Genomic DNA, 18,324 nt, shown 5'->3' on the forward strand with positions numbered 1-18,324 from the left:
AGATTCTAAGAATCTCTTTTCCAAGGAAGACCTCCTGGCCGAGACAGACAGCAGCATGAATTTAAAAAAAAATCAAATAAAAAAATATAGATTTTTATTTTTACAATGATACAGGGCGTTTCTAGTAAAATTATACACATACACAGGGACATAAAAGGGAATAATAACAAGAATAAGAATTAAGATGGAATGTATTATCTGCTGTTCTCGTGGTTTCTTAAGAGACATGTATATAGTGTGTGTATGTACTGTATGTATACAGGTATATAAGTGTGCGTGCGTGTGTCTGCTGTATGTATGTGTGTATATATTGCTATGTGGGACTATAGCTGGTGCCATTGACATCAGCTAATGGGGATCCTTTTAATAAACAATAAACAATAAACAGTATCAGAATACCTATTGGGTCAACACATGTTGTTAATTATTAAGCTAATTGAATGAATGAATGAATGAATGAATGAATGAATGAATGAATGAATGAATGAATGAAAACTTTATTTTTTTATTTTTTTAATCCTCTTTTTCTCCGCCTGATTTTTCAATTTTTTCTCCCCATCCCAATTTAGTCATTATGCCAATCCCCCCCCCCCCCCCCCCCCCCCCCTACCTGGTTGTTGTGCGCATGTTCTCCCACTGGTCGGTATAAGGGAACCCTGAAGTCCACCACATGCTTCCTCCGACACATGTGGAGACAGCCAGTGGCTCTCTTCTCACCTGGCAGCGAGGGCTCTCATTGGTGAAGCGTAACGCGTGGGAGGTCACGCTGCCTTCACCACTTCCTGCCTTTCGCTGAGCAGGCGCCCCCAGACCTGACCTGTAGGCGTCGCTGTCCACAACGCCAGATTACCACCCTCGACTTGCCCTCCCCCTAACTCAGCCAAACGAGTTAGTATGACGACCGGCCCAAGCCGCAGGGCAATGCTGACTCCGGGAGTCGAGACCGCAGCCTCTTGCATTGGTGACGAGCGCAATCTCCGCTACGCCACCCGACCGCATGACAACTTTATTTAACAGATTGCAGAATGGGTACAATACAGTACGGCTCAATACACACAATTGTTAAGGGGATGCAGACCAGAGAAAGACTTTCGTCTTGTTTACATCAGGGTCCCCCATTTTCAATTCATAGTGACATTTATGACATACAGCACATACACATGACATCATGACATTTATTTATTTATTCATAATTGAGTGGAGCTTACTAATTAAAACTACCTTTCTTGTAGCTGGAGACCCTTCTGATACCTCAAGGTACCCCTGAGCGGTCACCAGACCCCACTTTGGCAACCACCACTGTAACCAATCAAGTGAATGAATAATTTAAGAGCGACTCCCAATCGTCATCATAATCCCTAAACGCTGAATCATACTTTCTTCATTGGTAAAAAAAAATATTTTATTCACTGATGCAATCTAACGACAGAATCAAGAAACCAAGCTTGCTGTAATCTCATTGGCTAAACGTGAGAGTCAATCGACTCCGGTGGGCGGGAGTAAGAGTGTTTCCAACCAATCATAAGGCACGCTCCCGGCCCACCGCCCCTTACGCTGCTGATGACAGATCCAAACATGGCGGCGCTGAGGGAACTCGCATCGCTGGAGAAGTATTTGGGGCTGAACAAGCCTAATAAATACAGTACCCAGGGGGATAACAAGGTGAATTGGTGGAAATTAATAGTTCGTCACTACGTTGGCCTATGTCTCCGGTCCGCGGTTTGTTTTCAAATGCAGTTAGCGAGCTGTGGTAAACACTAACAGCACATGATGTAGTAGTCTGCTAGTGCTGGTCGAGTCAGTACCGTTGCTGCTGCATGTTGCAGTGTTCAGACTAGTTGAGGAGGAGGCATGATGTCTTTTACATTTACAGGGACAGTTTTACATGACGTTATTGAAGCGTGCTTGTTGCTTGCATGTTGTACTACTGTATGAAGGCATTCGACGCCAGCTATCCTATTTCCACAAGTCAGCAAGCAGCATGACTGAAGTACTGTCATGATGATGTCGTCATGTGTGCTGCTGGTTAGTCTGCGCATGTCTGTAATCCAACAGAAGCAGAGAGCTGCAGAAATAAATGAACTGTCATTCACTGCATGTCTCCCCCTGCATGCACACTATAGTGAACTGTCATTCACTGCATGCACACTATAGTGAACTGTCATTCACTGCATGCACACTATAGTGGACTGTCATTCACTGTATGCACACTATAGTGAACTGTCATTCACTGCATGCACACTATAGTGGACTGTCATTCACTGTATGCACACTATAGTGGACTGTCATTCACTGCATGCACAGTACTATAGTGAACTGTCATTCACTGCATGCACACTATAGTGAACTGTCATTCACTGCATGCACACTATAGTGAACTGTCATTCACTGTATGCACACTATAGTGGACTGTCATTCACTGCATGCACACTATAGTGAACTGTCGAGGACAATATTTGGTTTATGATTGCACAAGAGTGCCATGTTGATCATCTAGTCCCCGTTTATCATTTGGCCTGTTTTATGGTACACAATGGTATATTATTAGACTTTAGGAATGAGGTTTCCCAGCAAAAATGTAACTATTTGTGCATTTGGATGGATACTAATAATATACAGCTCCAAAGAGCTGCATCATTTCTCACTCATGTCGTGCCTCGTCTCCACTAACCAGGGTTTAGCTGTGGCCTTGTCTCCACTAGCCAGGGTTTAGCCGTGCTGTGGCCTTGTCTCCACTAGCCAGGGTTTAGCCGTGCTGTGACCTTGTCTCCACTAGTCAGGGTTTAGCCGTGCTGTGACCTTGTCTCCACTAGTCAGGGTTTAGCTTTGCTGTGGCCTCGTCTCCACTAGCCAGGGTTTAGCCGTGCTGTGGCCTTGTCTCCACTAGTCAGGGTTTAGCCGTGCTGTGGCCTTGTCTCCACTAGCCAGGGTTTAGCCGTGCTGTGGCCTCGTCTCCACTAGCCAGGGTTTAGCCGTGCTGTGGCCTCGTCTCCACTAGCCAGGGTTTAGCCGTGCTGTGGCCTCGTCTCCACTAGCCAGGGTTTAGCCGTGCTGTGGCCTCGTCTCCACTAGCCAGGGTTTAGCCGTGCTGTGGCCTCGTCTCCACTAGCCAGGGTTTAGCCGTGCTGTGGCCTTGTCTCCACTAGCCAGGGTTTAGCCGTGCTGTGGCCTTGTCTCCACTAGCCAGGGTTTAGCTGTGGCCTCGTCTCCACTAGCCAGGGTTTAGCTTTGCTGTGGCCTCGTCTCCACTAGACAGTGTTTAGCCGTGCTGTGGCCTTGTCTCCACTAGCCAGGGTTTAGCCGTGCTGTGGCCTGTCTGGTCTCCACTAGCCAGGGTTTAGCTGTGCTGTGGCCTTGTCTCCACTAGCCAGGGTTTAGCCGTGCTGTGGCCTGTCTGGTCTCCACTAGCCAGGGTTTAGCCGTGCTGTGGCCTGTCTGGTCTCCACTAGCCAGGGTTTAGCCATGCTGTGGCCTGTCTGGTCTCCACTAGTCAGGGTTTTAGAACCTGGCCAAACCCCTGCTGAGACAGCCACCTTCCACGACCTGGCCAGACCAAGTGTTTTTACAAGAAATGCAATGGAGACACAAACCCAACCCATACCATACCATGCTAGACCATGGCTATCCCCAGCCAGGCTGAACATAGCTAATGGAGACACAAACCCAACCATACCATACCATGCTAGACCATGGCTATCCCCAGCCAGGCTGAACATAGCTAATGGAGACACAAACCCAACCATACCATACCATGCTAGACCATGGCTATCCACAGCCAGGCTGAACATAGCTAATGGAGACGAGGCAGTGTCTATGGTTGCTGCTAGTGTTAAAGGAACATGCCAACATTATGGGAAAAGTGCTAAGCTAGGCTAGCTTGCGGCCGGATAACTTGTGGTCGCGGCCAGGGCTTCCACATTCCATCCCAATGCACGCTATAGGGCTGTCGCATTATTTTTGAATTTAGAATTTAATTTTAAAATGTACATAAAAACACGAGAATCGAACTTGAATGACTTATGACTTGTCAGGTCATATAAGTGAGACTGTGTTGAAAAGAACGATACCAAACAACATACCATGGTAAAAAAATTAAAAAAAAGTTGCCAAACCTTTGAAAATAGCTTAGAGCTTTTTTTTAGGTTTATTTTATTTAAATATTTTTTAATTTTACACTGAAATTCGAATTCTGCAACGAATTAGATTTTTTGTTAAAGTGACAGCCCTAATGCATGCTCTAATCCCCTCCCCCAGGTAGTGGTGCTACATGCCGAGCGTAACACCGACGCCCCCCTGGTGGGGCAGATCACCATCGCGCGGCACCTGGTGAACAAGGCGGGCCGCGCCGAGCTGCTGGGCGGGACGGCCGAACTCAGAGCCGTGGTCAAGCAGTGGCTGGAGTACCGGGTCGCCCGGCTGGACGGGTGTTCCAGGGAGGAGGTCAAGATCGCCCTGAAGGTAGATATGATTATGATATGATACATTTATTTATATTGCGCCCCTCCTCCAACCGATGGTTACATCGGCCCGAGGGGGGGGCGCGGCCCGGGAGAGAAAGAAAGACGGGAACAACAATAAGAAAACAGAAAAAAATACATAAACTGGGAACGAGGTCACATGATGCAGGCCAACCAAGCAGATAGAGAACGGACAACAGACATAATACACCGGTCATATTACACCAGCAGTCGTACTACGATACAAAAACTAGCTCATGGGTTGTTTATGGCGAAACGGTGGGTTTTGAGCATCATGGCCTTAAAGGTCCGTAGGGTGCTTGCAGATTTTTAAATTGAGCTTGTTCCAGAGTGTCGGTGCTGCGACTGCGAAAGCCCGGTTTCCCATCGTCACTAGGGATGGGTACCGAATTCGGTACTTTTGAGGCACCGAACCGAAACACGTCGGTACTACAGAGTATCGAATCAAGTGAGAAACCGTAATTTTTTTTTTTTTTTTTTATTATTATTATTATTATTATTTTTTTTTACTTTTTTCTTTTCATGTCAACGTTCACACGCACAATATATGCTTACCTAGGATTTGACTTGATTCAACAACAAAGCAGTCGGAGCAATGACAAGCCGAAAACTGTCGAAATTGTAGTTATTTGAAGTTTGGATTTTTTTTTTACGACTGAGGTAGGTAAATAAAATTTCTTGAGACTAAAGTACCGAAAAAAGGTACCGTTGGGTACCGGTATCGATTCACAGGTACCGGTACCGGTATCGGTTCAAATGTGAAAGGTACCCATCCCTAATCGTCACCAGTCTTGTGTGTCGGATTTTAAGGCAGATTTGGTTGTTTGATCATCTGATGATGATGATGATGATGATGATGATGAGTAGTACAGGGTCACCAGGCTGGACGGGTCTCCCAAGACCGTCCTGAAGGTAGGTGGTGATGATGATGATGATGATGATGATGATGATGATGATGATGATGATGATGATGATGAAACACTGGCCCAAGGCAGCACTAGATATTGTGTAGCTCAGAGGGTAGAGTGCTTGTTCCTCTGAGCAAGGCACTACCACTGCCAGGGTTAGGGGTCCTGTGTAGCTCAGAGGGTAGAGTGCTTGTTCCTCTGAGCAAGGCACTAGCACTGGCCGGGTTAGGGGTCCTGTGTAGCTCAGAGGGTAGAGTGCTTGTTCCTCTGAGCAAGGCACTAGCACTGGCCGGGTTAGGGGTCCTGTGTAGCTCAGAGGGTAGAGTGCTTGTTCCTCTGAGCAAGGCACTAGCACTGGCCGGGTTAGGGGTTCTGTGTAGCTCAATAGAGTGCGTGTTCCTCTGAGCAAGGCACATATCAAGTATTTCTCTTTGAAGACATGATTCGATTTTTATTTGGAAAAATTACAAACATCATAAAACACAATATTATCATCATGACCAATTTGTATTCCTGAGGATATCACCTAAAAGCTTGAATTAAAACACTCCAAGGTGGTCCTCGGTGGAAGACATGCCACACATCATAAAAACACTTTTTATACAGTGATTCGATGGGTTGGAGGGTAGTTGCCAAAGTGAAAGACCAGCTTGACAGACGATAGTTAATGTGAGAGAATATCATGGAGTGGAGATGCATTCGGGGGCTGCCTTCTCTGGGAAATTACTCCTGATGTGTCTTAACGTTTTGGAGATTGAATTTGACACCAGGGCTCTATACGCTAACCTTTTTCCCAAGGAGCACACAGGTGCTCCTAAATGAAAAAATGTAGGAGCCCACAAAGAAATTTAGGAGCACGCAAAAATATTTAGGAGCACAGTGAAAATATTTCAAGTAACAAGAGTTTCTTTTTTTTTCAAAAATAAATGTATATTTGTACTGTGCATGCATGCATGTGCAAACGGGAACGGGACACACATCTGTGCAATAGCACATACCGCCAAAGTCACTGGCCCACTGTGTGCGTGTGTGTGTGTGTGCGTGTATCTGCGTGTGCAAACGGGAAGGGGACACAGACATTTGAACTATTATTAACACATTGACTGCCACGCTTCTATCCATCAATGTATGCTTAGGGGTGGGAATCACCAGTTTCATCACGATACGATACGATATCGATTCTTTGGACAACGATACGATATTTGCCGATATCACAAAGTCTGCCACGATACGATACGATACGATTCGATTCAGGTGCCTGCGATCGATATGAGGCGATATTATGTGCCCATTTAACACAATCAGTCACATTTAGATCAACTAAAAAAAGGCTACGGAAATATCAATTGATGTTTTTATTTTTGAGCTCTTCCAGACATTTAAATGAAAAACAATCTATTGTTTTTAATACAAATAGACCTCCTGTTAACTTTTTATATATTGAGCTTTAAACTTTAAGTAAAATGTTTTGGAACTCACAACACGCAAGCTAAAACCCTTTCCTCTCCCAAACTTCCTACAATTGTTTTATGTTGCATGATGATCATGAATACATATATTATGTATTCATGTTTAAATATCAACATTATCTGTCCATCCTCAGTAACACACACACACACACACACACACACACACACACACACACACACACACACACACACACACAGAATGCCCCTCACGCAACCCAGTCCCCCACAGAAAGGTAGACTGCCCAGTGCCCCCACCCTTGCTCTTTCCCAAGTCCCCTCTCCTCTCTCCTCTCCTCTCATGGTTAGCTGCAGTGCTTAGCATAGTTAGCTCACGCTAACGCAACGTTCATTTCGGTATTTAACGCGACATATTGGGCATAAAGGAATGGAGAGGATGGAAAGCATGTTAGATGCATTTAACCCCTTGTGGGGAAAAAACAACAGGCACTTATTTCGGGCAAAATAGGCGGACTCTGAAGCAATACTATCTAACGTCTACACACGGAGCTGCGCTGAGCTTGTTGTTCCGGCCGGGCGGAAATGCTCACGAGGGGATTTTCAAAATAAGTATCGCAATATGAATCGATCTTTTTACGTTGCATCGATCCTATTTGATTATTGATAATAGATCGATATATCGATCTGGATCGATGTATCGTCCCACCCCTATGTATGATCACTGCCACCAGTCTAAGCCTATGGAGATGTTCACCTACTTTGCAGGGCTATAACTTTTTAAATTGTATTGCTAAATTGACATTACTATGGCCCATTCAACATCGATTATCTATCGTTCAGGATGTAGGAACGCGGTTATACTTTTTCATTCATAGATTCTTCCAAAAATACCGTCTAGAATATAAGTATGTTTTTATCGTTTTCTGCAGTAATTCCTAGAACGTGAGTTATAGGCATAAACGCATATATAGATTATCAACTGCCGTTTGTTGCCGATACACGCTATATTAAAAAAAAAAAAATGCCCCTTTTATGCATTACATGCCTATGTTTTGGCTAGTGTTCCTCTTAGAAAAATTATCCTTTCAGGGTTGCCTATTGAAATACTTTACACTAGGGCTGGGCGATATAACGATAACGATAATTATCGTGATATATTTTAATAATCGATATCGGGAAAAAAAGATATATCGAATTATTATAAAAAAAAAATTCTGACCTGCAACAGGGCAGTTTTAAAACCAGAGACAGTGGACAGACTTGTCTTTCTTGCCTGCAACTTAAAGTAATGGCTTTAAAATACAGTTTGAAACCGTCTGTACACAGTAGGCTATGTGTGCTAGCAGAGCTAGTCTCCAGTCACGAGTCACGGTGCACATGTGCGGTGGTTTGTCCACCAAAAAAGCGCCAAAAGATAGAAAATAAACGAGCAGAGCCAGAACTGTTCAACTCCCCTGGAGCCACAGCCAGCAGAGAAGCCGGTTTACTTTCGCTTTCAAACCAGCTGCAGCCTGAGAACTGGAGTGTGAGCGGCTGTAACACTAAAGATGGCGGCAACGACAAAGAATTGCTGCAAAATAAACATACATCTGTTGTTTAAAAAAATATATATATATTTTGTTATTGTTATCGATATCGTTATCCAGATATCATTTTTGGCCATATCGCAGAAACATTGTTTATGAGTTTGCGTGTCAGGTAGACCATTGATTGACAGTCGATTCTGCCAATTACGTCGGTTCTTACCACCAATCGGAAGCTCATTTGCTTTTTTACTTCCGGAAAGTCCACCATTGCGCTACACGAGACTTCTCCGAGACAGTAACATTAAGTTAATGTAACTTATTCTAGTCTTACCGATAGCAATAGATTTTAGAACACCTAGATTTATCGATAGCAATAGTAATATATATGTAACGTTAATGCAACAAAAACGAATGCCTTGCTTTGTTTTTTTTGTATTATTATCGATGTCGGCTGAGATCTTTGCATACGTATTTCATACGTCTTGCAGTCGACTGTAGATCCAGTGTCTGTCCCGTCGCACACGGACGGTATTCAGCTCTGCGTTGGGATGAACTGTAAGCAGCTCTTCCTCAGAGATAAGCCCCCAAGCATCTCTCTCTCTCTCTCTTTCTCCATCCCTTCATCCATCCCATCCCTCCCTCCACCCACCAGCGAGGGTGATGCAATGCGGGCTGATGTGTGGTCCCTCAGTGACATGATGGCCACACAGACACACACAGAGACACACACACCGAGACACACACACCGAGACACACACACAGTTAAAAGCCCTAACGTGCCGGATGCCAGTCAGTGTGTGAAAGGAACAACCAGGCCGGCGGACCGAGCGCTGGACACTCACTGGACATCATCATCCCTCCTGGCGCCGTCCTGTCAGTGCGTCCGTCCGTCCGTCTCGGCGCCGGACTCGATGTCGTGGCGTCACCGCCGAGGAGTCACACGGCGTCTCGACAGCGTGTCTTGTCTTCCGTGTTTGGACAGGCGGCTCTTAAATATTCTAATGGTGCCACTTAACAAGACGATGTGTGGCGTGTGAAGCCCTCCAGCTCTGGTGGCTGCTGTCGTTCTCCCTGCGTGTTCTGCTGGTGGTGGTGGACCACTGTCCTCTAGTCTACATCCCCCCCCCCCCCCCCCCCCCGGACACAGCGCTGTGGTGGAGAGCCTCAGAGTGGAGCGATGAGAACCACCTACAGCTCAACAAGACGAAGGAGATGGTGGTGGACCATCGGCGGAGCGGGAGGAAGCCCCCAACTCCCATCATCATCATCCAGGGGCTGGAGGTGGAAAGGGTGGAGAACTATAAATTCCTGGGTGTTCTCATGAACAACAAGCTGGACTGGCCGGACAACACCGAGGCCCTCTACAGGAAGGGACAGAGCAGACTGTTCTTCCTGAGAGGGCTCGGGTCTTTCAAGATGTTCTACCAGTCTGTGGAGACTGGTGCCCTCTTCTTCGCTGTGGTATGCTGGGGGGGCGACACACACCAACACAGACAAAAACTGGTCCAAAAAGCAAGCTCTGTGGTGGGAGCGGACCTGGACCGTCTGCAGGTGGTGGCAGAGGGGAGGACGAGGAGGAAGCTGTACGCTCTCCTTGAGAACCCCTGCCACCCCCTCTATGATGAGCTGGTCCACGTTTAGCCCCCCCCCCCCCCCCCCCCCCCCCCCCGACATTAAGGCAGCACGATTTTGGGAAATAATCTAATTGCGATTTTTCTGACGGATATTGCGATTGCGATTAGATTTGCGATTATAATATATATTTTTTAAGCAGCCCCACAGAGGTTTATTGTAAAATGCGCCTTGCATCTGGCCTACGTACGCGGTGGGTCTGTTCGGGACACCGAGCCTGAAAGTGTTTCTTTTTACCTGGGAATCGACACCGGTGCCAAACGGTACCTTTTTTTCTGTACTTTACTCTCCCTCTCTGAAGTCTAAACTTCACAACACACAATCTAAAACCCCTTACCTCTCTCTCCCAAACCCATCTTGTATCATTCTCAATGGGACTTCCTGGTTAAATAATTTTTTTTAAAAAATTATAAAAAAAATAAAAATTGCGATATCTTTTTTATTTCATAATTGCATCATTCAAAATCGCGATTTCGATTTAAAAAGCGATTAATCGTGCAGCCCTACCCGACATACCACAAAGTGCTTCAGGCAGTCCCCTTTGTGACGGTGGCAATCAGGCTCCACAACCAGGCAGGGCCAGGACGGGCCAACTGCTGTGGACTGGAGGAGGAGCTGGGTTGTGGACTGTAACCAACTAATTTAATTATTTAACAACACGATTGGACTTGTTTCTTTTTTCTTTTCACCACTTTTAGCTCTATTTTAGCCCTATTCTAGCTCTTTTTTTTAGCCCCATGTATTTGTCCATCTTGTTTTTAAAACACACACTAAATAAGTGTATGTTATGTATTAACCGTTTCCATTAACTGTTTTTTTAAATGGCCGTTACGCTGTGATGGACATCTGAACGCTATAACTACAATTACAACTAACACACTATGCTCCCGCCTCGATCTCTTTTGTCATTATTGTGTATTCTGAAGATGGAGGGTCCAGGTGTGTGCTAGACGGAGGGAGTCAGGGGGGCCTCCACGGCTGGGTGGGGGGGGGGGGGGGGGGATGCTGGGTGCGGGAGGCAGGGGAGCCGGCCAACTGGGCCTCCTCCGCTCCATGGCTGTAGGCGACGAGGAGCAGGCAGGGATCTGATTGAGGAAGCGGAGAGGAAGTCTGCTGTCTTCATGCCTTGGTTGGCATCACACACTCTTACCGCACAATAACTCCCATTTGCCCTCAAGATGGTGTGTGTGTGACTGTGTGTGTGTGTGTGTGACTGTGTGTGTGTGTGTGTGTTTAGCGTGTATGCTCTTTGTGCACAGTGTACAAGTGCTAAGGATGATCCGGTCCCGTGGGACCAGCACTTCCGCATGCGACTTCACACACACACAGACAGACAGACAGACGCACACACACACACACACACACACACACACACACACACACACACACACACACACACACACACACACACACACACACACACACACACACACACACACACACACCATACTGCCCAAGTTTAGGACGGGTTCATTAGATTCTCTAGTCATTTGGTTCAAGGGAGAAACAAATAGGGCGTTTTGTACGGCATCTGTGCTTAGTGGCCAGTCATGGGGAGACGTGCCTTTCACCCCCAGGATACGTGTTATTCCCTTCCACATAACACGCTACACACACACACACACGGTACACACACACACACACACACACACTCAGACACACACACACATACACTCAGACATGCCATACACACACTCAGACACACACACACACGCACTCAGACACACACACACATACACTCAGACAAACCATACACACACTCAGACACACACACACACACACACACACACTCAGACACACACACACATACACTCAGACAAACCATACACACACTCAGACACACACACACACACACACACACACTCAGACACACACATAGCATACACACACACACACACGCACTCAGACATACATACACATACTCAGACACACACACACACACATAGCATACACACACACTCAGACATACATACATTCTAGCATTGAGACACGAGTGTACCCCATGCGGTCTTGGATAAATAAGTTATTATAACTAACCGCGTATCAGGCCTGCGTTCACAAGAGTCAGTGACTACGTGACGTACAGTAGAGCGGTTGTGTTTCTTAAATGGAAACATTCTTCTATTCCAGACCTGAATGTCCAATACTCTGCATTTATTCATTGTATTGTTTCTTCCTTGACTCCTGCAAAAAAGAAATTGGGGAAAATCTAGCATCACAACGGTCACAACAGTCTTATCTTGTGTTTAAATGCACTTAAAGGTGCTATACTTTAGATAACATTTTTAAGAATACATCTACAGAGCTTTTAATAATAATAATAATAATAATAATATATTTGATTTGTAGGGCGCTTTATAGTTGCGGAGCAAATCTCAAAGCGCTACATTGTAAAAGAATATAAAAGCTAGCAAGAGTTAAAAAGTATTGATTAACGAATTTATCATTTAAAAAATGTTTCCGGGTCCAAAATGAATGTTATTGTTTACATGTTGCGTGCATGTGTCCCCTCCCTTACTTCCCATTTCCCCACATGGAAGGCACCGGTTTGGATAAATGACATGCTGGTGCTACATCTAGATATTATCTATAGTACCTTAATAAGTGTTGGTTTCTAGTCCAATTATCATCTAGGTGTTGTCACTGACATTATTATTAATTGGCATGTTTTTTCTTTTTATAGGGTGAATGAGTAAAATGTTAAATAAAGTGAATACATGAGATGTTAATAAGCGAATGAGCGGCGTTATTTTTTTTCGTAGCCGCAGTTTGCGGAGACGCTCTCTGATTGGCCACTGACGTTTCTGGTCATGTGACATGTGCGCCCAATCGCGTGACGAGCTGTGTCTTTGCCCATTTCCGCCTCGGAACAGCCTGCAAACGACCTAACGCCTAGTTTATCACTGGTTAAGCTTAGGCGACTCTTTCGAAGTTGGTTAAGGTTAGAGTTTGGAATCAGGGCTGGTGTTCTATCGCCCTGCTCTAAGACAAACTCTAACCTTAACCAACTTCGAAAGAGTGCCTAAGCTTAACCGGTGAAAGAAACGGGCGTCACACGATTGGGCGCACATGTCACATGACCAGAAACGCCAGTGGCCAATCGGAGAGCGTCTCCGCAAACTGCGGCTATGAGAAGAAGAAAAAAACGCAAATGAGCGAGGTCTGGACCATTTCCTGCTTGCTGCCAGTGCCAAGAAATGGAGTAAGTTACAGTTATCAGCTTGCCTAGCTGTTGGGCTAAAAACGCCACTCTTGGAGTCTTAAAACTAGGCTAGTGGTCCGCTTTCATTAATTTGTGCTAGGCTAGTTTTCAGCTGAATTCTACTGAATGCACAGAGAGGAAATTGGTAGCTCATCTTCTTGTCTTGACTCTGGAGAAGACTGTTTTCTGGAGAAGCACATTTCCCACGATGTTGGCTTGTTCCTTTAACACACAAATGGAGCGTATGTCATGACATGGATGAGGTTATGTCAACAGGATATGACATCATATTAACCTTAGGCCATCAGACTGCTAAACGAACAATGAACACTACACAACAACAACCACCAAACGCACATAGCACACACATCCACACGCACACACTCACTTTAAACAGACACACTGTAGCACCCACTCCCCACACTTTATATTATTGATGAAGGATTGCACTACAACTCGTACACCTTACTGTAAATTGTACCTAAATTGTACCTCATCCCATTTCTGCTTTGCACTATATAGTACTGTACATTAGTACACTGCATAGTATTGTATATTATATGGTAACTCAGAACATTGTACATATGTCTATACCGAACACTGTGACCTCATTTTCTTCTTCTAAATTACATGCTATACTATGTTATTTGATACTATCTTGTCTAGCACAGTCTCTGGAGCGTAACAGTAAGAAGCATTTTGTATGAAAGTATTCTGTACTTCTGTATGACAACTATTAAAGAAACTTGAAACTTGTGTCCCTCCTTGTCTTCATGCAGGAACTAAATCTCTACCTACAAGACAAGGTCCACTTTGCTGGACATCAGTTCACACTAGCCGATATCTTCATGTACTACAGCGTCCATCCTCTCATGGTAAGTCGCCAGCCTTCCTTCCTTCCGTCAGTTTCTGTCTACTAACCAGGTACTGTTTCACGGTATATTTATCACATTTATCACGCTGACCATTAACACATTCGGGGCCAACCGCGGATATGTCCGTGTTTCGGATCCAACGCTTGAGGGTCAACCACGGACATGTCCGTGGCAAGGTTGTTTTGGCACTGCAGATTTACCCTACTCTTGGAATTCGGAAAGGTGCATTACCGGCCAGATCCTTGTAGGGGCGCTGTCTCAATAATGCAGTGTTCCCTGTGGCAGAACGGTGTTTTTTTTTTTTTTTTTTTTTTATCTTGAATGGACTTTTCTGTTAGCCTGAAGCTATGCATGTAGCATGGGATACGTTTTGGGACGCTGAATTCAGTATGCAGTAAAGGAATATATCATCAGCCAATGGACATATCGATCTACCAGATGGCGATCGATAACCGGGAAATCCTTTTTGGGATCCAACCGGCCCACGGTAAGAGCTTTTTCACGTAAATTACAGCCCAATCGGGCCTTGCTCTCATATCCAACCAGCCGATCAGCGAATGTGGCTACTGAGGCTAATGCCGTTATTGGTAATCAATAATCAGAAACAACATCCCCCGCCCCCCCCCCCCCCCCCCTTTCATGCATTCATGGTGGACCATGATACCGACAATATGCATTTAGATTTTTAGCTCTAGCTTCTGTAGGGCCGAAACGCCATTCGATTTAACGTTAGTAGCTTAGCGCCTTATATCTCGCGTTCCAGGAAATATACCAGACCAATCCCATATAACGCTTATATTCACGAGGCTATAAAATGGGAACGTATTGATGAACATTTTTTTTATTTAAGGCATTTTGAAGGGACGGTTTATAGTGTCAACTGACAATGAGAATGGACAGATAGCAATAATATAAAGTATAGATTTAGCTCTACAAACAGCCTCACGCACAATGAAAGGTTGTTATGAAATGCTGGCCGTATAGAGTGAGATTAGATTGATCCCAATGGCCGTGAATGTGTTAATGAAACGATAATTCATTCTTTATTTAATCTCGAAAGATCATTGAGAGCAAGCTCTCATTTACAATGACGTCGAAAAGTACAGCACATAACAAATATAAAAACAAGATGTAAACAGAGAAGTCAATCAATTAAACAACTTTAATGAATTAAAACGACTCCAGTCTGAGGCGAGTTTGTCTGCGTAAATGTGCGCCTCAAAGAGTCTTATAATCAGGATCGTCTTCCATTCGCACCAATATTATGGCACAACTAAAATCTCATATTTATCCGTCTAGTATTAATCCTCGTTATCGAGAATCAACACGAGACGAGAAAACATGTCCCCGTTAATATTTCTTATCCTTGGTGGTGGGCCCACGCGTTCGTTAACATCGCTGATTGAGCCTTTAATAGGCATTTCCTTCCAGCACAGCGCTCACAATCGGACCAGTCATATGGCCACGGGGCGCCCAGAACCAACTTAACTCTGTCAATAAACACACACTCACCCCCTCGAGCCATGGAGCCTGGACATGAGGGGTCCTTACAGTCTGAATACGACTTTAGAAGGCAGGGAGGGAGGGAGGGAGGGATCGAGGAGAATGAGGGAGGGATGATAAAGTGAGAGTAGAGGAGAAAGAGAGAGGGAGGGATGGAGGAAGATGGATAGAGGGAGTGCAGGAGAAAAATGAGGCTTGAAAAGGGGGGGGGGGGGAAGAAAGAGGGATGGAAGAATTGAAAGAGGGGGGAGGGAGGGAGGATGGATGGATGGATGGAGAGAGTGAAGGAGAGAGAGAGGAAGAGAAGGAGGGATCACATGTTGGGAGATGACCGCAGTTGTCGTGGAGCTGGAATGTTGCCACCCGCCAGCGGGCAGAGGGGAGGAGGAGTCACGTTGGTTCTGTTGTCGGAGTGGTTCCAACCCCGGGGACAAGAGGTCATCTAGCCCCGCCCCCCCAGGCCACAGACACTCCTCACGGGGTCCACTGTATGGAAAACTACATTAAACAAGTCTGGCGCTGGAGGGGCCTCACACCAGACATCATCGTTTAGAAAATTGTGTAAATTGGCATAAAGTAGCTATAAAGTAACCGTGAAACAGACGGGACGGCTCAACAGGGTCTATTGGAACGGGTTTCATGCCAAGAACCCCCACATTTATAACGGGGTTCGCACAAGGTCCTTGAAGTGCTTAAAAACAAGTCGCTTTAAAAAGTCCTTGAAATTCAAATCTACCATTCGCGTTGAAAGTGTTGTTCATCCATGATCAAGTTGTTCTGAATCAAGAAATATTTTCTTTTTATGAGTGTAACTAATTGTCGGAAAATGGTTTTAGGCCATAAATATTGGATCCAATTGGAACTACTCTCTACGGTCACTACTGGACTACAATGTGTAGAGAACTACTCTCTACGGTCACTACTGGACTACAATGTGTAGAGAACTACTCTCTACGGTCACTACTGGACTACAATGTGTAGAGAACTACTCTCTACGGTCACTACTGGACTACAATGTGTAGAGAACTACTCTCTACGGTCACTACTGGACTACAATGTGTAGAGAACTACTCTCTACGGTCACTACTGGACTACAATGTGTAGAGAACTACTCTCTACGGTCACTACTGGACTACAATGTGTAGAGAACTACTCTCTACGGTCACTACTGGACTACAATGTGTAGAGAACTACTCTCTACGGTCACTACTGGACTACAATGTGTAGAGAACTACTCTCTACGGTCACTACTGGACTACAATGTGTAGAGAACTGTAAAGATGAACAGTCTCTTCTTCTTCTCCCCCTCTCCACCCCCCTCCTTCCCTCCCATCTCTTCTCCGTCTCTCCTCTCCACCTCTCCTCATCTTCTCTCCTCTCCTCTCCTCCTTCTTTCCTCTCATTCTCTCTTCTTCTCTCCTCTCCTCTCTTCTCTCCTCATTATTTCCTCTCCTCCTTCTTTCCTCTCATTCTCTTCTCTTCTCTCCTCTCCACTCCTCCTTCTTTCCTCTCCTCTCATTCTTTCCTCATTATCTCCTCTATTCTCTCCTCTCCTCCTTTCCTCTCCTCCTCTCCTCTCCTCTCCTCTCCTCTCCTCTATTCTCTCCTCTCCTCTCCTCTCCTCTCCCCTCCTCTCCTCTCTTCTCTTCTTCTCCTCTCCTCTCCTCTCCTCTCCTCTCCTCTCCTCTCCTCTCCTCTCCTCTCCTCTCCTCTCCTCTCCTCTCCTCTCCTCTCCTCTCCTCTCCTCTCCTCTCCTCTCCTCTCCTCTCCTCTCCCCTCCCCTCCCCTCCTCTCCTCTCCCTCTCCTCTCCTCTCCTCTCCCTCTCCTCTCCTCTCCTCTCTCCTCTCCTCTCCTCTCCTCTCCCTCCCCTCTCCCTCTCCCTTCTCCTCTCCCTCTCCCTCTCCTCTCCCCTCCTCTCTCCTCTCCTCTCCTCTCTTCTCCTCTCCCTCTCCTCTCCCCTCCTCTCCTCTCCCCTCTTCTCCTCTCCCCTCTCCTCTCCCCTCCTCTCCTCTCCCCTCTTCTCCTCTCCCCTCTCTTCTCTTCTCCTCTCCTCTCTCCTCTCCTCCAGGTGGACTTGACAGTCTACGAGAAAGAGATGTGTGTAAATGTGACTCGGTGGTTCGACCACGTCCAGCACTACCTCGGGCACCACCCCGGCTTCAGTCAGGACCTGCCCCTGGTGCCCGTCCACCGGAACAGAATCTACTGAGACCCGACCCGGCCCGCGCCCCCTGTCCCTGTCTGGGTCCAACCTTTAGGCAAAACAAAATGTACTCTTACATGCAGGGACATTGTGATATATCCGCTTGTTTTGTCAGATTGTCATGGGGTTTAGTTTAGACCTTAATTTCATTCATTTCTGGGAAGTTTCTTTTGGTTTTCTTTGTTTGTTTTTTCTTGTTTGTCTTTTTTTTTATGTTGTCCTCCTCACATCCTCAAAAACTGTTTAAAATATGATGAGTGCTTGATATGTTCATTTGTATTCAAGCTTTTATTGACCCAGAATACGTTCCAGTTTACATTGACAGCCTGGTAATGTTACAACTAAAGTTGAAATCAAACTTTTTTTTTTTTTTTTTTTTTTTTTTTTTATATAAATATTTGAAATGTATTCTAACTATGACTAAAAGTATGGTAACTAGGATGTTGCCCATGCCTGCCACGGGGGGGGGGGGTCGCCTCGTAGTGGGCAGGAAGTGAGGCGGTAAGGAAGGGGCGTGTCTATCCCCTTTACTATCGTCACACCCTCCCCTCCGAAGATGTCTATGGTGT

The 18,324-nt window shown here is 45.6% G+C and overlaps 1 protein-coding gene across 1 annotated transcript; it reads left to right on the forward strand.

Moving 5' to 3' along the window:
* The first annotated feature begins 1,574 nt into the window (after window positions 1-1,574).
* On the forward strand, window positions 1,575-18,134 carry eef1e1 (eukaryotic translation elongation factor 1 epsilon 1). Its single transcript, XM_084326680.1, has 4 exons — window positions 1,575-1,662; window positions 4,255-4,458; window positions 13,953-14,048; window positions 17,621-18,134. The coding sequence occupies exons 1-4, from the start codon at window positions 1,576-1,578 to the stop codon at window positions 17,759-17,761; spliced, it is 528 nt and encodes a 175-aa protein (XP_084182806.1). The 5' UTR covers window position 1,575; the 3' UTR covers window positions 17,762-18,134.
* Window positions 18,135-18,324: the final 190 nt, after the last annotated feature.

The sequence above is a fragment of the Notolepis coatsorum genome (assembly GCF_963971535.1).
Source record: "Notolepis coatsorum genome assembly, chromosome: 12".
Taxonomy (NCBI): domain Eukaryota; kingdom Metazoa; phylum Chordata; class Actinopteri; order Aulopiformes; family Paralepididae; genus Notolepis; species Notolepis coatsorum.

Bases quoted from the DNA above. Each gene is read 5' to 3' on its own strand.
- eef1e1 (XM_084326680.1), top strand. From the start codon at position 1,576: ATGGCGGCGCTGAGGGAACTCGCATCGCTGGAGAAGTATTTGGGGCTG. The intron at 4,459-13,952 runs GTAGATATGATT...GTCTTCATGCAG, and splicing joins AGGTCAAGATCGCCCTGAAG to GAACTAAATCTCTACCTACA. The intron at 14,049-17,620 runs GTAAGTCGCCAG...CCTCTCCTCCAG, and splicing joins ACAGCGTCCATCCTCTCATG to GTGGACTTGACAGTCTACGA.